The 18,994-nt window shown below is 47.5% G+C and overlaps 1 protein-coding gene across 1 annotated transcript; it reads left to right on the forward strand.

The window, feature by feature from the left end:
- Window positions 1-1,913: 1,913 nt before the first annotated feature.
- Window positions 1,914-17,623, forward strand: si:ch211-180f4.1 (uncharacterized protein LOC100144405 homolog). Its single transcript, XM_042005034.1, is given in 15 exon segments — window positions 1,914-2,223; window positions 4,306-4,461; window positions 4,529-4,674; window positions 5,710-5,811; window positions 5,994-6,178; window positions 9,708-9,950; window positions 10,282-10,404; window positions 10,521-10,643; window positions 10,947-11,361; window positions 12,716-12,848; window positions 12,937-13,076; window positions 13,361-13,450; window positions 13,452-13,520; window positions 14,895-15,473; window positions 16,977-17,623. Coding segments are annotated over 13 exon segments (2,385 nt in total). The 5' UTR covers window positions 1,914-2,223; window positions 4,306-4,379; the 3' UTR covers window positions 15,429-15,473; window positions 16,977-17,623.
- Window positions 17,624-18,994: the final 1,371 nt, after the last annotated feature.

The raw sequence follows: 18,994 nt of genomic DNA on the forward strand, positions 1-18,994 counted from the left end.
GATTGGCTGATCCCGAGTCAGCTGCTGCGGACCTGACAGAGAACAGGAGGCTGATGCTCCAGATAAAACCGGGAGGACGTGGATCCGGATCAACAGAACCTCGGACCGAACCGGAGAACCAGGCCGACTGTGAGTGACTCTGCGAGCCGGTTTCTGCGTGTCTGAAGGCGGCCTACGGACCCCGCAGCAGTTCGGAGCGCGAGGAGCTGCGGCTGCGCGCGGAGGAGCAGGTGAGCGCGCACCGGGATATCAGAAGCGGATGTTCCGAAACATAGAGAGGCCTTAGTAAGAGGAGGAGGAGGAGGATGAAGAGGGACCGCAGGAACGAGCGGGCCACGTGACGCCCGCTGTTCTCTGGGTGTTCGAGGCGCAGGAAGTTCAGTTCTGGCGTTTGTGAGGAGGCGGTTCGGTTCGGTTCGGCCGGTCCGAACCACGAGAGGCGCACTCATGTTCCGGTTCGGCTCCTGGGTCCGACAGGTTGGATCAGCGCGTGCTGTTTGACAGTCACAGCAGCGCCTCTGCTGGACGAAACCGGAACTACAGAAGAGTTCTGCCAACCTGAGATTCTGGTGTTGCTGAGAAGCAGAAAAGGTGGATTTCATCACGTGATCACCTGGTCTTCGTCAGAGGAAGCGTGTGCACGTGCGTATGTGTGTTTCTGAAACTGAATGAAAGGACAGAAATGGGAACTATTTACTGGCAGCAGTGTATCCTTCCGCCGTCTGCAGGTTTATTTCTCTGGAAGTTTGAGACGTTCGGTAGTTTGATGCTGCGTTGAATCACCACTGATCTTAAGAAATAACGTCATAGTTGTTCAAAGATTGATGTTTATTTTACTAAACAAAAGTCTCATAACACGGCACATCCGTCAACTCCTCGAGGGACAGTGAACGCAGCATCAACTGTTGGTTTACATCTGGATTCAGGTTCAGTTCTGATCCAACTTCATCTTCCTCACATCAAACCTTCATCATCTCCGATCAGAACCTGAGCGAATCCATGAAGCAGCTGCATCACATGATCTCCTCCTCCTCCTCCTCTTCATCCTCCCTAGCAAATATGAAGGATGAAGAAAGATTTTTACTTCAGGAGGTTTCCACGGTAACACTGACTCATGTAGCCTCTCAGTTTGACTTCAGCTTGTCAGGATTTACCTGTCAGAGATGTTCCGTTCCGACAGAACCCCTTCCAGTCTCATCAGGATCCACAGTGTGCCAGTCCAGGTAGCCTGGAACTCCTGGAACTCCTTGAAGACCTAGGACACCTCAAACACATGGAAGAACTGGAGCACCTGGATCTTGTCATGTTTGGTGGATTCTGGTTGTTTTGCGTCTCTCTGGGCTCCTGCTGCCCCCTAGTGGTGAAGTCAGAGATCGCCACCGTCTGGAAGTTCGTCCACCAACAACCTTCACCTGCGGATTAAATCACCTGATGAGGAGCAAACGAAGACCTTGTTCCTCTGAGAGAAACTGCACCAGCATTCCTCCATCCATCCTGAGTTCTCCATCTTTTCTGTCTTTTCTTTCATCACATACGTCTGTTCCTCCATCTTTCAGATGTTTCTTCAAACTTCTCATGAAACAGCATCAACAACCTCTGATTCCTCCACGTTCTTCTTCTCTTGAGCACGACTCTTCTTCATGTGTTTGATGATGGAAACGTAGAGGTTCCTGCTGTGGACCAGATAGAACCGTTTCCTTCCGAGCTCATAATTCTGATGGAAAGATCGTTTCTCATGAAAATGGAAAACATTCATCCACCTGAAGGGAAACTGCCGACTTGTAATTCTGTCCTGATGAAACAGGTTCTTCTTCCTTCGTGTTACTGCTGCCTTGCTCAAAGGTCCTCACAAAGACCTAAATTAAATTAACCTTCGTCTGGTTCTCCTCTCTCAGGACCGTTAATGAGGCGCTCGCTGCTCATTAAATATTTCATGTCACCTCATCAATATTCCATCTGCTGAGGAGGAAGAGGAGGATGAGGTGAAAGAGGATGAAGAGGATGAGGAGGAGGAAGCAGGATATGAGAAGGATGAGTGTGAGGAAGAGGAGGATGAGACCTTCGGTGTGTGCTGGGTTAAAAGGATGTTCGTGATGTCAGATTGATGCAGCGCTGCATTCAGGTTCGACGTGTTTTCTTGCTCATGAAGAGAAAATAGAAACAATCCGACCGTTATTTCTGACTCACCTGAAGAAAACACCTGCAGTGAACTGCGGGAGGAAGGTGGGCGGAGACACCGTCACCACACGGTCATCTTCACTTCCTGTGTTATTTTCTGTGTTACTTTTTATCTTGTTTACTTCCTGTTAATTTTACTTCCTGTTATTTTTACTTCCTGTTGGTTTACTTCCTGTTATTTTTACTTCCTGTTAATTTCACTTCCTGTTACTTTCACTTCCTGTTATTTTTACTTCCTGTTGGTTTACTTCCTGTTATTTTTACTTCCTGTTACTTTCACTTCCTGTTGGTTTCACTTTCTGTTAGTTTTACTTCCTGTATCTACCTGGCTGGACTTCTTGCTGTACCTTTACCTTTACGTTTGTTTACAGATAGTTTATTTTATAACAGCTAGTATGAGGTGTTTAAGGTCCAAACATGTCCACTCTGGTCTGGTCTGTCCAGAGGACCTGGTCCCAGAAGTCTGGTGGTTTGTTCAGATGCAGCTTTGCCAACTGAAGCCGTGCTGTTCTTTTTTCTTTTTTCTTTTAGCAACTTTTTCTAAATTTCTAACGTGCTAACTGAGACCTGGAGAGTCTGAGATGTAGCTCTGGGATCTGAACCTGCTGGGATGTCCTCTCCTGGAAGTCTTCCTGGTGGTCTTTCTCTCTGCAGGAGGATGGACTCCAGATAGTCTGGAAAGGACCTGATAACCATCAGAGTTGTGCAAGTTTTAATTTCAGTTTTAAGTTAGAAGTGAGAATGAAAACCTGAACTAGAGAAATCTGTTACTAACCAGCCAACCTGAAGCTGGGAAGTCCTGCCCCTGAAGGCTGCAGGCAGTGTGGTCCGGGCGGTTCAGGGCCGTTGGCAGGGGGTCTAGTCCTTTCCTAACGGCTTCTATTTTAATGGCGAGGTTTTGCAGATCTCCTCTTGAAGTGGGCGGATGCTTCAGCCGACGTTCTAACTTGCTTTTTAAGCGCAGACATAACCTGCATTGAAATGTTAGATTTTTATTTTTGGAATGTTCTGCAGCCAGAACGTAATTTTCCTGGAAGTCTAAGCAGACGAAGCATGTGATGCTGCGCCTGCAGCTTCCCTCCCTTCACCTCCGCTTGCCATTTCCAAGCAGGACTGCACCAACGTCGCTGAGGAGCGTTGCTGGTTTGTTATGCTAGAATGTGTGATGCATGTTGGGTAATGTAGTATGAAGTGGGTGTAGCGCCGGTGAAAATGTAGTCAGTGACTGTTACAGGACCTCATGTGATTCCAACAAGTTCAGCTTCTTTATTTACAGATGTTTTGTGTTCAGTTCAGTGTTTACAGAAAACCCAACGTATGCACAACACGGATAAAATAACCTTTCTGGAACACACCTGGATGTTTCTTCATCAACTCTGCTGCTCTAAGAACTGAAACCTTACAGTCAGTAAAGTAACTGCAGAGACCTCGTCAGCTGCTGGACTCTGTCCTATGATGCTCAGCCTTCACAGAGTCCAGATGTGGTTCAGCAGAGGAGAAAACATCAGCTCTGACTGTGGTGCATTCACTGTCATTTGATGCATTTAGGATTTAGGTCACTGGAAGCAGCCCAGCCAATCACAGAGATGCTCAGAGGTCACTCCCTCCCCCTTTATCCTGCAGTGTCACTTCCTGGATGGTTGCCATGGCAGCAGAGGGAAGGTGTCCCGGTTTTCTACCCTGTTGTGTGTGTCTGACCCTAGAACATCAGCATCACCATCATCATCATCACAGCTGTCTGGTTACATGAACTCGGTGTGTCAGGGAGGTATTTTTAACCTGACTCTTCCGGATGTTTGTCTGCTTCAGAGGGGTCCATACCACGTGGGGTGTAAACATTTCACATCACATCTCCATTATTTATCTCATCTTCCTCCTATTTTACACATTTTCCTACATTTAACCAGACTGTGAACTACACGTGTCAACAGGTGAGAAATGTGTAAATGTGACGGCAGCTTCACGTTGGGTTCATGTAGAAAAGTGTGTAAAATACAAGGAAAGTTAGACTATTAATGACAGTGTGACAGCTTTTACGTGAAAGGTTTATGCTTGGCATCCCATGTATCCATGACAACCGTTTGCTGCATCTTTAATGGTTTATTCACTCCAACTTTCTGTCCCCAGATCCGTCTCCTGGAGACCGCTCAGAGGAACACATCTTGCTTCGTCCTTCCTCACCTTCTAAACCTTGGACCAGTATGGGATGTGCAGTCCTCTCCGAGCTTCTCCTGTCCCTGGTTATCTCCTCAGTGGGAGCTGGAGTGTGCGTGGCCAGCCAAGGTAGACAGCCGTTGCTTGTTTTCTTCAGGTAAACAAGACGACCAGCTGATCTGTGTTTGTCCTGCAGGTGGCGCTGCACTGTGTCCTCTGCAGTGTGTGTGTGAGACGAGACCGTGGTACACTCCACAGTCGGTGTATCACCAGGCGAGGACAGTGGACTGCAACGAGCTCCACCTGCAGAGAGTTCCCCCAAACATCTCTGCTGACACACAGGTGACTTCACCTGGTCTCACCATCTATAAACAAGCCTCCAGGAAATTCCAAACACCTTTTCTCCCCTGACCCCCCATGTCTCAAACCACAACCCCCCACTTACTGGCAGTACAGCAGAGCAATGCAACCGCTTCATGGATTTTTTCACCTGTAAGATACATACATTCACTCTGCCCTTTCTGGTTCCTCCAACATCTCCCAACCCCTAAACTGCTTCCCTCTGGTTTCGCCAGTAGAGGTGATGAAACCCTCCACCTGTGCTCTGGACCCTGTCCCTTCCTCCCTGGTAAAAACCCATGTCAGTGCCTGAAGCCCCCTGATCATCTCTGCTATAAATCACTCTCTCCAAAGTGGCCACATCCCCCCCTGTCCTAAAGCAAGCCATTATTAGACCACTTCTAAAAAAGCACACCCTTGACCCAGAAGTCCTTTCCAATTACAGGCCCATCTCCAGTCTCCCCTTCATGTCCAAAGTACTTGCCAAGGCAGTTGCCCCCCACCTAGAGAATAACCTAAAACTCAATAACCTCTATGAAAAATTCTAGTCTGGTTTTCGCACAGTACAGAAACGGGACTTGTACGAGTCACAAATGACCTACTGATGCCGGTTCTCCATCCCATCTCGTCCTCCTGGACCTACCTGCTGCATTTGACACAGCTGACCATGTCCCCCTAATAAACCGGCTCCGTTTCATTACTGGACTCACTAACTCTGCCCTTAGTAGGTTTCAGTCATACCTCACAAATCGGACAGAATACATCTCCCTGTGTCACTCCACCTCCAACCCACACAGTCCTCTATGGAGTTCCCCAGGGGTCAGTCCCTGGCCCCATCCTCTACCTCATCCCTCTCAGCCAGGTCGTCAGCCGCCATGGTTTCTCTTTTCATTGCTATGCTGATGACACTTGGCTCTATGCTAATGCCACAGCTGAGGGCACCACAATCCACCGACTGTTTTATGAAAGGCCAGGTCCACCTGCTGTAAGCAGGTTTAAACCTGTGAGATGACCTGACGTCTTCTTCGTTTGTTTCAGGTTCTTCTTCTACAGAGCAACAACATCTCCTCCATCACTTCTGAACTGCAGAGTCTGGCCAACCTGACAGAACTGGACCTGTCACAGAACCACTTTAAACAGGTAACACACCTGTGGTCACATGGTAACATGTCACATGACAACCCAAAATGTGTGTCTTCCTCAGCAGGGCAGTCCATCAGAATGTCCAGAGTTTGGGGAGGTTTCTTTGTAGATGTGATGAGATGTTTTGGTGTCTGCAATGTCTTCATTTCTTTATGGTGAAATCAATCCCGTCTGTCCAGGTGAGCTCCATGGGCCTCGCCTCTCTGGGCCACCTGGTGACTCTCTACATGGAGGAGAACCACATTGAGGAGTTGGAGGACTTCAGTCTGAGGAACCTGTCCAGCCTGGAAGAACTCTACATTAACCACAACCACATCTCCTCCATCGGACCCAAAGCCTTTGATGGTCTCACCAACCTGCTGCGGTAATTTCTCCAATTTAGGAAATCCATCTGAAAACCCCAAAGAAAACCCAGACCAGCATAAAACCCCTGGAAGCTTTAAGAGCAGAACTTCGGCGGGTTTATCTGTACGTCACATTTACATGTACGAGACAACTCAATGAGCTCTACATAAAACATGAAAGCATGACAACAGGAAGAAACTTTAAAAGCACGTAAATAGGTCCATAGAAGAAGAAACTATATTCAGACAAGAAATCTGTAAAATAGTTAAAACTATTAAAAGCAGCAACATTTAACAGATACAGAGCAGATTTCATGAGAAAAGAAAGGTTTTTAAACTGGACTCTGGTCTGGACTCTGGACTGGAGTCTGGTCTGGACTCTGGACTGGACTCTGGACTGGAGTCTGGTCTGGATTCTGGACTGGACTCTGGTCTGGACTCTGGACTGGATTCTGGTCTGGACTCTGGACTGGACTCTGGTCTAGCCTCTGGACTGGACTCTGGTCTGGACTCTGGACTGGAGTCTGGACTGGACTAGCTGACCTGAGTCCTTGGATCTTGGAGTCTTGCTAGATTTATATTCTCTTAACGTATCACAGATGGATTCTGGGATGTGAACAATCAGCAGGGTTTAAATTCTATTCTGTGTCTGACCAGAAACCAGTAAAAACCAGAAACCAGTATTAATCGGAAACCAGTATAAACTATAACTGGTGTGATGTGTTCAGATCTCTTAGTCCTGTTAAAACTCCAGCAGCAGCATGTGGATGAGATGCAGATGTTTACTGGTCTTACTGGGAAGTCCTGTTCAAGACCAGTCCTCAATAACTGGAGAACTGGGTGGCCTCTCTGGCGCTACACTGGTTTAAATCTTATTTAGAGAACAGGAAGTACTTTGTGTCAGTAGGTAACTTTACATCTGAGCAGACAAGAATTACATGTGGAGTTCACCAAGGTTCCATCCTGGGGCCTCTTTTGTTTAACATCTACATGCTCCCACTGGCACAGGTTATAAAGAACAACATTAGTTACCATAGCTACGCAGATGACACACAGGTATATATTACAATGTCACCAGGAGACCGAGGCCTCGTACAGGCTCTTGGTAAATGTATTGAGGAGATTAATGGCTGGATGAGTTTGAACTTTCTTCAGTTAAACAAAAAACTAAACTGAGGTGATGGTCTTTGGAGCCAAAGAGAAACGATTAAAGGTCACCACATAGCTTCAGTCTATACATCTAAAAACCACCAACCAGACCAGAAATCTGGGTCTAGTGATGGACTCAGACCTAAAAACCAAAAACCAGGCCAGAAATCTGGGTGTAGTGATAGACTCAGACCTAAAACCCACCAAACAGGCCAGAAATCTGGGTCTAGTGATGGACTCAGACCTAAACTTTGAGAACCACATGAAGGGAACCACAAAGACAGCCTACTATCACCTTAAGAACATATCAAGGGTAAAAGATGTGATGTCTCAGCAGGACCTGGAAAAACTAGTCCAGCTTCCATCTTTAGTCGGCTTGATTATTGTAACAGTATTTTTACAGGTTCTACCTAAAACATCAGTCAGACTCCTGCAGCTGATCCAGAACTCTGCTGCTCCAGTCCTCACTAAGACCAAGAAAGTGGACCACATCAGTCCAGCTCTGAGGTCTTTACACTGGCTGCCGGTCCGTCAGAGGATAGACTTTAAAGTTCTGCTGCTGGTCTAGAAGCTCTGAATGGTTTAGGACCAACATACATCAGAGACCTCTTGACCCAGTATGAACCTACCAGAACCCTCAGGTCATCTGGATCCAGGTTCTTATCAGTTCCAGAGTCAGAACCAGACATGGAGAAGCTGCATTCAGCTTCTATGCTCCACATGTCTGGAACAAACTCCCAGAAAGCCTCAGATCAGCTGAAACACTCAGTTTATTTAGATCCAGGTTAAAGACCCACCTGTTCTCTGCTGCATGGACTAGTTTTTATTTACAGTCCAGATCTGGATCTGGTTCTTTAAGCTGGAATCATGTTTTAATATTGTCTTTCCCACACTGGAACTTCATTTCTTGCATTTTATCTATTTTATTTTAGCATCTTCGTTCTGTTTAATTTCATTAATTGCATTTCTTTTAATCTTTGTTTTATTTTTTAATGCACTTGTATTACTTTCTGCACCTGCTGTAATGTTTTTATGTTTTATGTAAAGCACTTTGAATTGTCTTGTACATGAAATGTGCTATAAAAATAAATTTGCCTTGCCTACCAGTACAGTAATCCAGTCTACTGGAGCCGGTTGTTCAAAAAATTTATTCCGGATAAAAGCTATCCGGATTTGGGAATCCCGTTTTTTGGGACAGCGGATCACCTTTTTTTTTACTCTGGACTGGATCACCCTGATCCAGATTTTCAGGATCACCTAATCCGGATTTCCAGCATGTAGATGGCTGCCGTCACATGATCGGGTAGAAGAGACGTCTGCATGCCTTCTACCTGTGGGAGCATGTAACACGTATTGTCCTGCATCAAATGGCGACTAGGTGGACTGTCCCTCTCTCTGACCATGTTCATGATGCACCTGAGCCCTGTGTGGAGGCCCAACCTCTGGCTTTCTGTCAGAATGAGGGACGGACGGGACGTGTAGAGGGATGCATCATTTTTCTTTTTTTGACAGATTCTTTACTGATGATGCAGCAATGAATACCAGGAACATTTTATTAGTGTTTGTTACTGGATTTGTTTGGGGGTTTATTTCGTGGGGATGTGATGATGTCATGTTTTTATTTTTTATTTTTTCTTACCGTTTTATTTTACTACACTGAAAGGCTTTATAGGAGCCTGTCCCTATGTTAACCTCTTTATCACTGTAACACTGCATAAAACAAATACAAGCATCTGCACCAAAGAAAGAGTTTTATTATTTGATCAGCTGTTCCTGAAATCCGCCTGGTAATCCTGCCCTCTGTTGGGATCAGGATAATCCTGTGTTTTTGGATCAAAGTTATCCAGATTCTACTTAAAAGTTCTGAACAACCCAAACTGAGGGTTTTATCCGGATAACAACCAGGACTGGATTACGTGATCCAAGTGGATTTCAGAACTTGGATTTCCGTTTTGAACAACCCATTTTTAAGATTTGATCCAATCCGATAACTGAAATCCGACCGGCCCCTGGAGATTCTACTGGTCTTACTGGGAGACTAAATGTTTAATTCTCTTGATGTTTCTGAGCTGGTAAAAGCTGTTAGTGACAGCTGTGATGTCAGATCTGAGCCTAGGGGCAGGTTTTCATCCTGGTTGGTGGTTTTAAGGGTCTCCAGGTGATGCTGACCCGCTTCTCTTTGCTACCAAACACAATAATCTCAGTTTTGTAAAAACCTCTCTCATATCCAGGCGTTTCTTTGCTCCAGACTTTAACGGGGTAAGTCTGAAGTCAGGAGGAGAACGATAGACCTTCAGAACCACCTGAAACCCACCTGGAGTTCCTGTTCCTGTCTGGTAAAACGTTTCCATCATCTGGTTCAGTCTCAACCAGTTTCCTGTTCTCCGCTTCATCTTTCAGACTCCATCTGAACTCCAACCGTCTAGTGGCCATCGACAGTCGCTGGTTCGAGTCCCTGCCGTCCCTGGAGATCCTGATGATCGGGGAGAACCCCATCCTGGGATTAGAGGAGAAGAACTTCCTGCCTCTGTCCCGCCTCCACAGCCTGGTTCTGGCTGGAATGGGACTGGTCTCGGTCCCGTCCGCTGCCTTCAGGGGCCTCGACTACCTCGAAAGCCTGTCTTTCTACGACAACCGACTCAGGTGAGTGCGCCACTGCCGGGGTGTGGTTTACTTCCAGTTTATGCTCCACAAAGGTTGGAAGTTACAAATAGAGGTGAATAAATTATCCCTGATACCTCTAGTCTGGTGATGGACACAGTCCTACTGTTGTTGTTGTTGTTCTTGTCGTCTTGGTAACGGTGGAAATGGAAATAATGTTTTCCAGAAAATCTTGCCCAGAAGAAGGTAAATATTGAACAGGAGGGGCCGGAGGATGGAGCCCTGGGGGACACCACCGCTGACTGGGAGGGCTGGGATTGGTAGATTTGAAGAGACCCAGGAAGGTCTGAATGAACTGTTATCCTTCCTCCAGGTCTGTTCCTCGGGATGCTCTAAGCATGCTCCCAAACCTGAAGTTCCTGGACCTGAACAGGAACCCGATCAGCCGAATCCAACAGGGAGACTTCCAGAACCTTCAGCACTTGGAGGAACTCAGGTGAGTCTTGAAACCTGGTCCTGGTCTTCCTTCCTGTGACTCGGACCCAACAGAGAGGGCCTCCTGGCTTCTGGCTGGTTCAGACTGATCCGATGCCACGCTGTGTTTGTCTTCAGTCTGAACAACATGGAGGAGCTGCTGATGGTGGAGCGGGAAGCCTTCCAGAACCTTCCAGAAATGGCCAAGCTGGAGCTCTGCAACAACCCTCAGCTGTCCTACATGGACCCGCAGGCCTTCAGGTGACCATCATGTTTCTGTTTAAGGTCTTTTATGAACTCAGATTATTATTATAAATGAACGCAGTGTAATATTTCTGTTTGAGGAAGACTTGATGTTCATCAGGAAGAAAAAACGGTTTAAAACATCTCATCCGCTGCTTCCTGTCTGAGTCTCCCCAGATAGGATCTAATATCCCAGAGATTAAGGAATTCCCTCCTCTCGTGGTGAAGGAGGCGTGTGGCTGTGTCAGATTTAATGAAGCCTAAATGAAAAATGGATTCAGATGTGTTGTTGTTTCATTTACTCCTGTCCTCCCCACTCAGTGCCCTGCCCTCCCTCCGGACTCTCCTCCTCCATTGCAACCAGCTCAGCCTCCTCTCCGGTGACCTCCTCTCCTCTCTCCCGGCTCTGGAAGAGGTGTCCCTGTACTCTAACCCCCTGCGCTGTGACTGTCTCTCCTCCTGGGGGCCTCACCTAGGCAACCAGTCTCGTCTGAAGCTGCTGGAGACCTCCGTCACCCTCTGCTTCTCCCCGTCACACCTGATTGGCCAAGTGCTGCAGGAAGTGGTGGCAACTGGATGGGGAGGGGGCGGGGCCAACAGCTGCCTGCCTAACATCTCGCCTCACGCCTTCCCTCCAACCATGAACGTGAGCATAGGACAACCAATCACGTTGGAGTGTTGGGCAGATGCTGACCCCACCCCCCAGTTCTACTGGGTGACACCAACTGGAGATAAGGTGGGCGGAGTCTTGGGGACATTTTTGTCGGCACCTGCGGTTTTTGTGTACTGCTGCTACGACTGTGTTTCAAATCGCCCTCTGGGACAAATAAAGTTTTTCATCTGTGGTCCTAAGTATGTTTGGGATCATATCTGATGTTTTTCTGCTCATGTGGGGACTTCAGGGCCATAAATTGTTCACACTGAAGTCTGATGGTGGTTGCATCTAAATTATATGAACAACCCAAAAAATTGAGCATTAAAGAGGCTCTACTGACCCCCTAACAACTGAGACCACCTAACAAGATCTAGTCCAGCATCGTCTTCATTCCGTCTTCTCTCTGAGACCTCCCCTCATCCCCTGGTCTTCTCCTTAAGAAAGGTCCGATTCGTTTCAGTAGTGTATCGTGAACACAAACTCGGTCCAGAAGAATATTGCTCCCCCCAACTGAACCGAATCCCCAGCTGTACCAAGTCTAGCGGACTATCCTGGTGTCAGTGTAGCCTTAGTACCACATGTGTAAGCGGCTTGGGTTGAATTTTAATGAACCGGATTTGTGCTGTTCAGAGTCTCATGGAAAGACCAGATATGGGTTACATCTGGACAAAAAGGTTGGAATTGAGTCATTTTTGCCTTGAGTGTGAATGGAGCCCTAATCTGACTTGTTATGTTGGCGTTTACCAGTAGATGGCGCCCTGTGTCACTTACTGTATATCCATTATGCAAGGATGGCCATTTCCGGACCTCGAGGGCTGCAGTCCTGCAGGTTCTGTATGTTTCCTACTCCAACAGCTTGTTGTCAATTTCTGCACAATGAGCCATTAAACTGAATCAGGTGTGTTGAAGCAGGGAAGCATCTAAAACCCGCAGGACAGAAGCCCTCGATGGCTGGAGGTGACCATCCATGCATTTTAGACTGAAAAATCCTGGTTTAGACCCCAATGACGTCAGTAATTTCCATTTTATTTCCAGTTTATCTTTCCTCTCCAAAATACTTGAAAATATAGTTGCAGTGGAAATCCACATAATACCAGTCTGAGCAAGTCCAGTCTGGTTTCTGGCCCCTCCACAGCACTGCCCTCCTCATGGCGGCTGACTCGGGTTTGCTGGCCCTTCTCATCCTCCGTTCAACAGTTGACACGCTTTGTTCGTGAACAATGAGCTGTGGTGCAGATAAAAACAAGACCAGGACCTCCTCTCAGAGTCCCTCTGGCCTGGCAGTCTCATCATGAAATGACTGAACATGCTGATTATTGTTAAACTGAAAATGGTTTTCTTCTAAGCCAGACCAGTAAACACTGGTTTCAGCCGTTCTGGAAAAGATGCAAACTGGAGATAAAAAACTGAAATCTCTGTTCTGCTTCCTGCTCAGGTGAGCACTGAGGCGGTGGCTGCACCAATCACTTCAGAGGAGGGGCGTGGCCTGAGCAGGAGGAAGAAGAAAAAGCATTGCATGTCGGAGCCCGGAGCATTGGTGATCGAACACGCCGAGCCGTCAGACGCCGGTCAGTCAGAGTGCCGTTTCATGTTAGCCTTGTTCCAACAGGACTTCCTCTTTTCTGATGTATTAAATTTACCTGTCTGTCTCCTCAGGTGTATACACATGCGTGGCCTGGAACATGGAGGGAGCAGACACCAAGAGCGTCTCTGTGTATGTGGACTCTGATGGGGGCAGCAAGCCCAGCAACGTGAAGCCTTGGCGGGGGAACTCCTCTCTGGTGGTGCTTGCTAAGGTAGCTGCGACCATCATTGCGTTTGTTGATTTATCAGCCATGTGTCTCTTTCTATGTATAACATGTTCTAAAGAAATCAATTTTAGACTTTTATTATCATCACACAAATGTTCCTTTTTTTAAGGAGTTAGGAAACTTTTACCTTGATGTGTTTCGGCTACTCTCTGTAGCCTGTACCAGAGACAGCATGAACATATTGTGACTTTTACCTGGTGGCATTAGAGTCTTCCCAACACTTGGATCATGTGGACTTACATTGTTCCTGCTTCCTGTTTCCTGTGCAGGTGGTCCAAGCCCAGTCGGTGGTGCTGGAGTGGAAGTTGTACCCCAGCATAGGAGCTTTGTTGGTTGGTCAGAACCAGGACAACGCCCCCCCCTCCTCTGCCCCGGTGGACCAGCGCCACCGTGCACATCGACAACCCTCAGATCAGTTATACCGCCAAGGTGAGCACATCAACATTCACAGGGGTCCTGCCAGGCAGGAAATGACTAATACAGGTCACATGACCTCTTGTTATCGTGTTAATTTGCTTTTGTAACCACGACTACTGAATAGTGTAAGAGGACAGGCTTGAAATAGGTACGAGAAGGAGAACTGATTAGATGGTATGGATCTGTGGTCTGAATCATCTAACTAGACGTTGGAGGAGACTCAGTTTTGCCACTACATGGTATCAGTGTCTCTACAGCTACTGTAGCTACTAACAGCTACTGGTCAGCTAGCTTTAGCATGTTTCTGCAGGTTAGAGTCTTTGTTTTATTCCATTGTCTCTTTCTGAAACTAAATTTGACTCCTCACACCTACATCCCAAAAATCCAGGACAGCAGGCTTTCCATCCCTCCGTTTATGTCACATGGAGAAGAGGAGGAAGGTGGTGGATGGACAGATGATGGATGAATGATGGATGGATGATGGATGGATGGATGGATGGATGGATGGATGGATGGGTGATGGATGGATGGATGGATGGATGATGGCTGGATGGATGGATGGATGGATGGATGGATGGATGGATGATGGATGGATGGATGGATGGATGGATGGATGGATGATGGATGGATGGATGGATGATGGGTGGATGGGTGGATGGGTGGATGGATGATGGATGGATGGATGGATGGATGATGGATGGATGGGTGGATGGATGGAGGGATTGATGGATGGATGGATGGATGGATGGGTGGGTGGATGGATGGATGGATGGATGATGGATGGATGGATGGATGGATGGATGGATGGATGGATGGATGATGGATGGATGGATGGATGATGGATGGATGGATGGAGGGATTGATGGATGGATGGATGAATGGAAGGACAGATGGATGGATGGATGGATGGATGGATGAATGGAAGGATGGATGGATGGATGGATGGATGGATGATGGATGGATGGATGGAGGGATTGATGGATGGATGAATGAATGGACAGATGGATGGATGGATGGATGGATGATGGAGGTTGGATGATAGATGGATGGATGGAGGGATTGATGGATGGATGGATGAATGGAAGGACAGATGGATGGATGGATGGATGGATGGATGAATGGAAGGATGGATGGATGGATGGATGGATGGATGATGGATGGATGGATGGAGGGATTGATGGATGGATGAATGAATGGACAGATGGATGGATGGATGGATGGATGATGGAGGTTGGATGATAGATGGATGGATGGAGGGATTGATGGATGGATGGATGAATGGAAGGACAGATGGATGGATGGATGGGTGGGTGGATGGATGGATGGATGGATGGATGGACATCTATCTGAGTGCAATCCGTCTGATTGGCTCTCTACTCTCTGCAGGTTCCAGCTGATGTTCAGGAGTACAATCTGACCCACCTCCTTCCTGCCACGGAGTATCACATCTGCCTGTCCGTCTCCTCCTCCACCACCCCCCCTTCTAGCTCCACCTCCTCCCTCATCTCCCCCTCCTCCTCTGCCCTACCTTCTGTTCCTGTCCAGACTTCCTGCCTGAACATCACCACTAAGGAGGCAGGTTTTTCAGTGGAACTGGTGGCGTCCCGGCAAAGCAGTGTGGCGCTGGCGGCCGTCATGGGCTCCATGTTTGCTCTGTCCATCATGGCGCTGCTGGTGGTGTACATGGGCCGCCGCATGCAGCAACACAAGTCCTGCGGACACTCGCTGAAGAATTACATGCAACACGCCACGTCCATCCCTCTGAACGAGCTGTACCCGCCGCTCATCACGCTGTGGGAGAGCGAGGCCGAGAAGGATAAGGACGACAAGGAGGAGGAGGAGGGCAGGGAGGGAGGAAGGAGAGGGGAGGAAGAGGCTGTGGGGAATCAAATCAACACCACCAAGACATATATTTGGTAACTGGAAGGGGGGATGGTTGGACTGGTACTGAAGAGAATGGCAGAGGTAAGGGACGGATGAAAAGATACCAGAAAAGTGGGTCATGTGACCTAGTAAGGGTAAAATGAACACTTCTGACAGGTGGAGGAGGGGCTGACCAACCTCAACCAATCAGCTGGAGGACCAGATTATTTTTTTTGTTTGAGCCATAAAATCACTGATCTCATCATCATCATCATCGCAGCCCAACCAGACCATGTTTTCAGCATTCCGACTCCTGCTGAATGATCTCAGCATTCCGACTCCTGCTGAATGATCCCAGCATTCCGACTCCTGCTGAATGATCCCAGCATTCCGACTCCTGCTGACTGATCTCAGCATTCCGACTCCTGCTGACTGATCCCAGCATTCCGACTCCTGCTGACTGATCTCAGCATTCCGACTCCTGCTGACTGATCCCAGCATTCCGACTGCTGCTGAATGATCTCAGCATTCCGACTCCTGCTGAATGATCTCAGCATTCCGACTCCTGCTGAATGATCTCAGCATTCCGGCTCCTGCTTACTGATCCCAGCATTCCGACTCCTGCTGACTGATCTCAGCATTCCGGCTCCTGCTGAATGATCTCAGCATTCCGACTCCTGCTGACTGATCTCAGCATTCCGACTCCTGCTGAATGATCTCAGCATTCCGACTCCTGCTGAATGATCTCAGCATTCCGACTCCTGCTTACTGATCTCAGCATTCCGACTCCTGCTGACTGATCTCAGCATTCCGACTCCTGCTTACTGATCTCAGCATTCCGACTCCTGCTTACTGATCTCAGCATTCCGGCTCCTGCTGACTGATCTCAGCATTCCGACTCCTGCTGACTGATCTCAGCATTCCGACTCCTGCTGACTGATCCCAGCATTCCGACTGCTGCTGAATGATCTCAGCATTCCGACTCCTGCTGAATGATCTCAGCATTCCGACTCCTGCTGAATGATCTCAGCATTCCGGCTCCTGCTTACTGATCCCAGCATTCCGACTCCTGCTGACTGATCTCAGCATTCCGGCTCCTGCTGAATGATCTCAGCATTCCGACTCCTGCTGACTGATCTCAGCATTCCGACTCCTGCTGAATGATCTCAGCATTCCGACTCCTGCTTACTGATCTCAGCATTCCGACTCCTGCTGAATGATCTCAGCATTCCGACTCCTGCTGACTGATCTCAGCATTCCGACTCCTGCTTACTGATCTCAGCATTCCGACTCCTGCTGACTGATCTCAGCATTCCGACTCCTGCTGAATGATCTCAGCATTCCGACTCCTGCTGAATGATCCCAGTATTCTTGAAAAGCGCAGTCTTTATTTGGAGGTGTGTTCTTCCACGTAGTTGGATGATGTGGTGAAGATGCTGATGGGAAATTCCTGGTTCCTCCTCGTCTCCTTGATGTCAAGGATGTGGGGAAACATGAGGAGGAAATCAGAGAAAAGATTTTGGCTTAAACATGAAAAGCAGTTGCAGCTGGAGAATGACGTTTGACAAACTGTGGCTCAGGGGCCTTTTATTGTTCTGTTTGCAGGTTTAACTGGGACGGCTATTCCTCCAGCAGTGCCACAGGAGACTTTTCTGGATGTCCTCACCTCTGTCTCTCTGACAGGAAACGCACTGTTAAACCAGATTATTGTAACTTAGTTCATGTGATGAACACGAATGCAGCACGAACACTCAGCACAGGCAGCATGTGGAAAAAAACTCCCTGTAAATGTTCTCCAAGGAATTTAAAGGTCTCATCTTCTGGTCATAAACCTGTTCACAGAAACTCAGACAGCAATATTTTACAGTGGGGGCATCTGATTTCTGCTTCTGTATCAGCACCTGAACCTCCATCTGTTCCTGTCATCCTAACACAAACAAACAGAGCACCTGTTTGAATGAAGGATCTGATTCTGTAGTTCTGAAGCCGCTTCTGGTCTCGCAGGTACTGATCATGGTGGACGTCCTGGATCATAATCTATAACCTGGAAATATCTGTAATTTCAGAAAAACTGAGGTTTTTTAAATGAATGTCGTACGCTTCGGCAATTAAAAAAGCAAATCTGATGTAAACTCCAGAAAAGCTACACAAAGAAACACGACTGGTTATATGAACTGGTCTGCAGTTAATAAACTGGGCTGTGCGGGGTCACCAGAGGGGGCGCTAGAGGCTGCACTGCTGGTTGCTTCAGTAGTAGAACACCACAAGGGACTGTACTTTCACCATTTCTATTCACGCTGTACACCTCAGACTTCCAGTACAACTCTGAGTTCTGTCATCTGCAGAAATACTCTGATGACTCAGCAGTTGTTGGGTGTATCAGTGATGGACAAGAAGCAGAGTACAGAGAACTGGTCGGTCAGTTTGTGAAATGGTGCGGTGACAATCATCTCATCTTGAATACCAAGAAAACAAAGGAGATGATTGTTGACTTCAGGAGGAACAAGAACACACATAGAAGTGTTTCCATCATGGGAGAGGAGGTGGAGGTGGTGGAGGAATACAAGTACCTTGGAGTTCAGCTGGACAACAGACTTGAGTGGAAAAGCAACACTGAGTACATTTACAAGAAAGGTCAGAGCAGACTCTACTTCTTAAGGAAGCTGAGATCTTTTAACGTCTGCACCAAAATGTTGCAAATGTTCTACAGGTCTGTTGTTGAAAGTGCAATCAGCTTTGCAGCAATCTGCTGGGGCAGCGGCATCAGAACCAGAGACTTGAAAAGAATTAACAAACTGATCAAGAAAGCCGGTTCTGTGCTTGGAGTAACTCTGGAGCCGCTGGAGTTGATTCTGTACAAGCTGACGAAGATAATGGAAGATCCTTCACACCCTCTACACAACGCCGTGACGAAACAACAGAGTGTGTTCAGTGGGAGGCTTGTTCAAGTCCGATGCAAGACAGAGAGATACAGAAGATCCTTCCTTCCAGCAGCTATCAGGCTGAAGAACAAAGCCCTTAATTAATTAATGTGATTGTTTTACTAAAAATTACTACTACTACAATATTGAATTTCCCTTTGGGATTAATAAAGTATTTTTCATTCATTCATTCATTCATTCAGTAGAAGAAGTTCTAACTGGAAACCAGCAGCTCTGGCGGACGTATACTGAGGACCACGGAGAGAGCTTTTATGCCAGTGAGCAGTTTTATCAGGAAGTCAGCAACCTCTTTCCTCCTGACTGTCCCTGAATGCCTCACAGCTGTTTCTCCATCCAACCTGTCAGAATACGAGACCTTTAACTTCCTGAAACGTCCTCATGGTCTCCACACGCCGTCCTCATCAGCAGCATGAATGACACCCGTCTGATCTCCACCTGTTCTCCACCTGTCTGATCTCCACCTGTTGTCCACCTGTCTGATCTCCACCTGTTCTGATGTTCTCCACCTGTCTGATCTCCACCTGTTCTGATGTTCTCCACCTGTCTGATCTCCACCTGTTCTAATGTTCTCCACCTGTCTGATCTCCACCTGTTCTCCACCTGTCTGATCTCCACCTGTTCTGATGTTCTCCACCTGTCTGATCTCCACCTGTTCTAATGTTCTCCACCTGTTTGATCTCC

Source organism: Melanotaenia boesemani, chromosome 13 (genome assembly GCF_017639745.1).
Source record: "Melanotaenia boesemani isolate fMelBoe1 chromosome 13, fMelBoe1.pri, whole genome shotgun sequence".
Taxonomy (NCBI): domain Eukaryota; kingdom Metazoa; phylum Chordata; class Actinopteri; order Atheriniformes; family Melanotaeniidae; genus Melanotaenia; species Melanotaenia boesemani.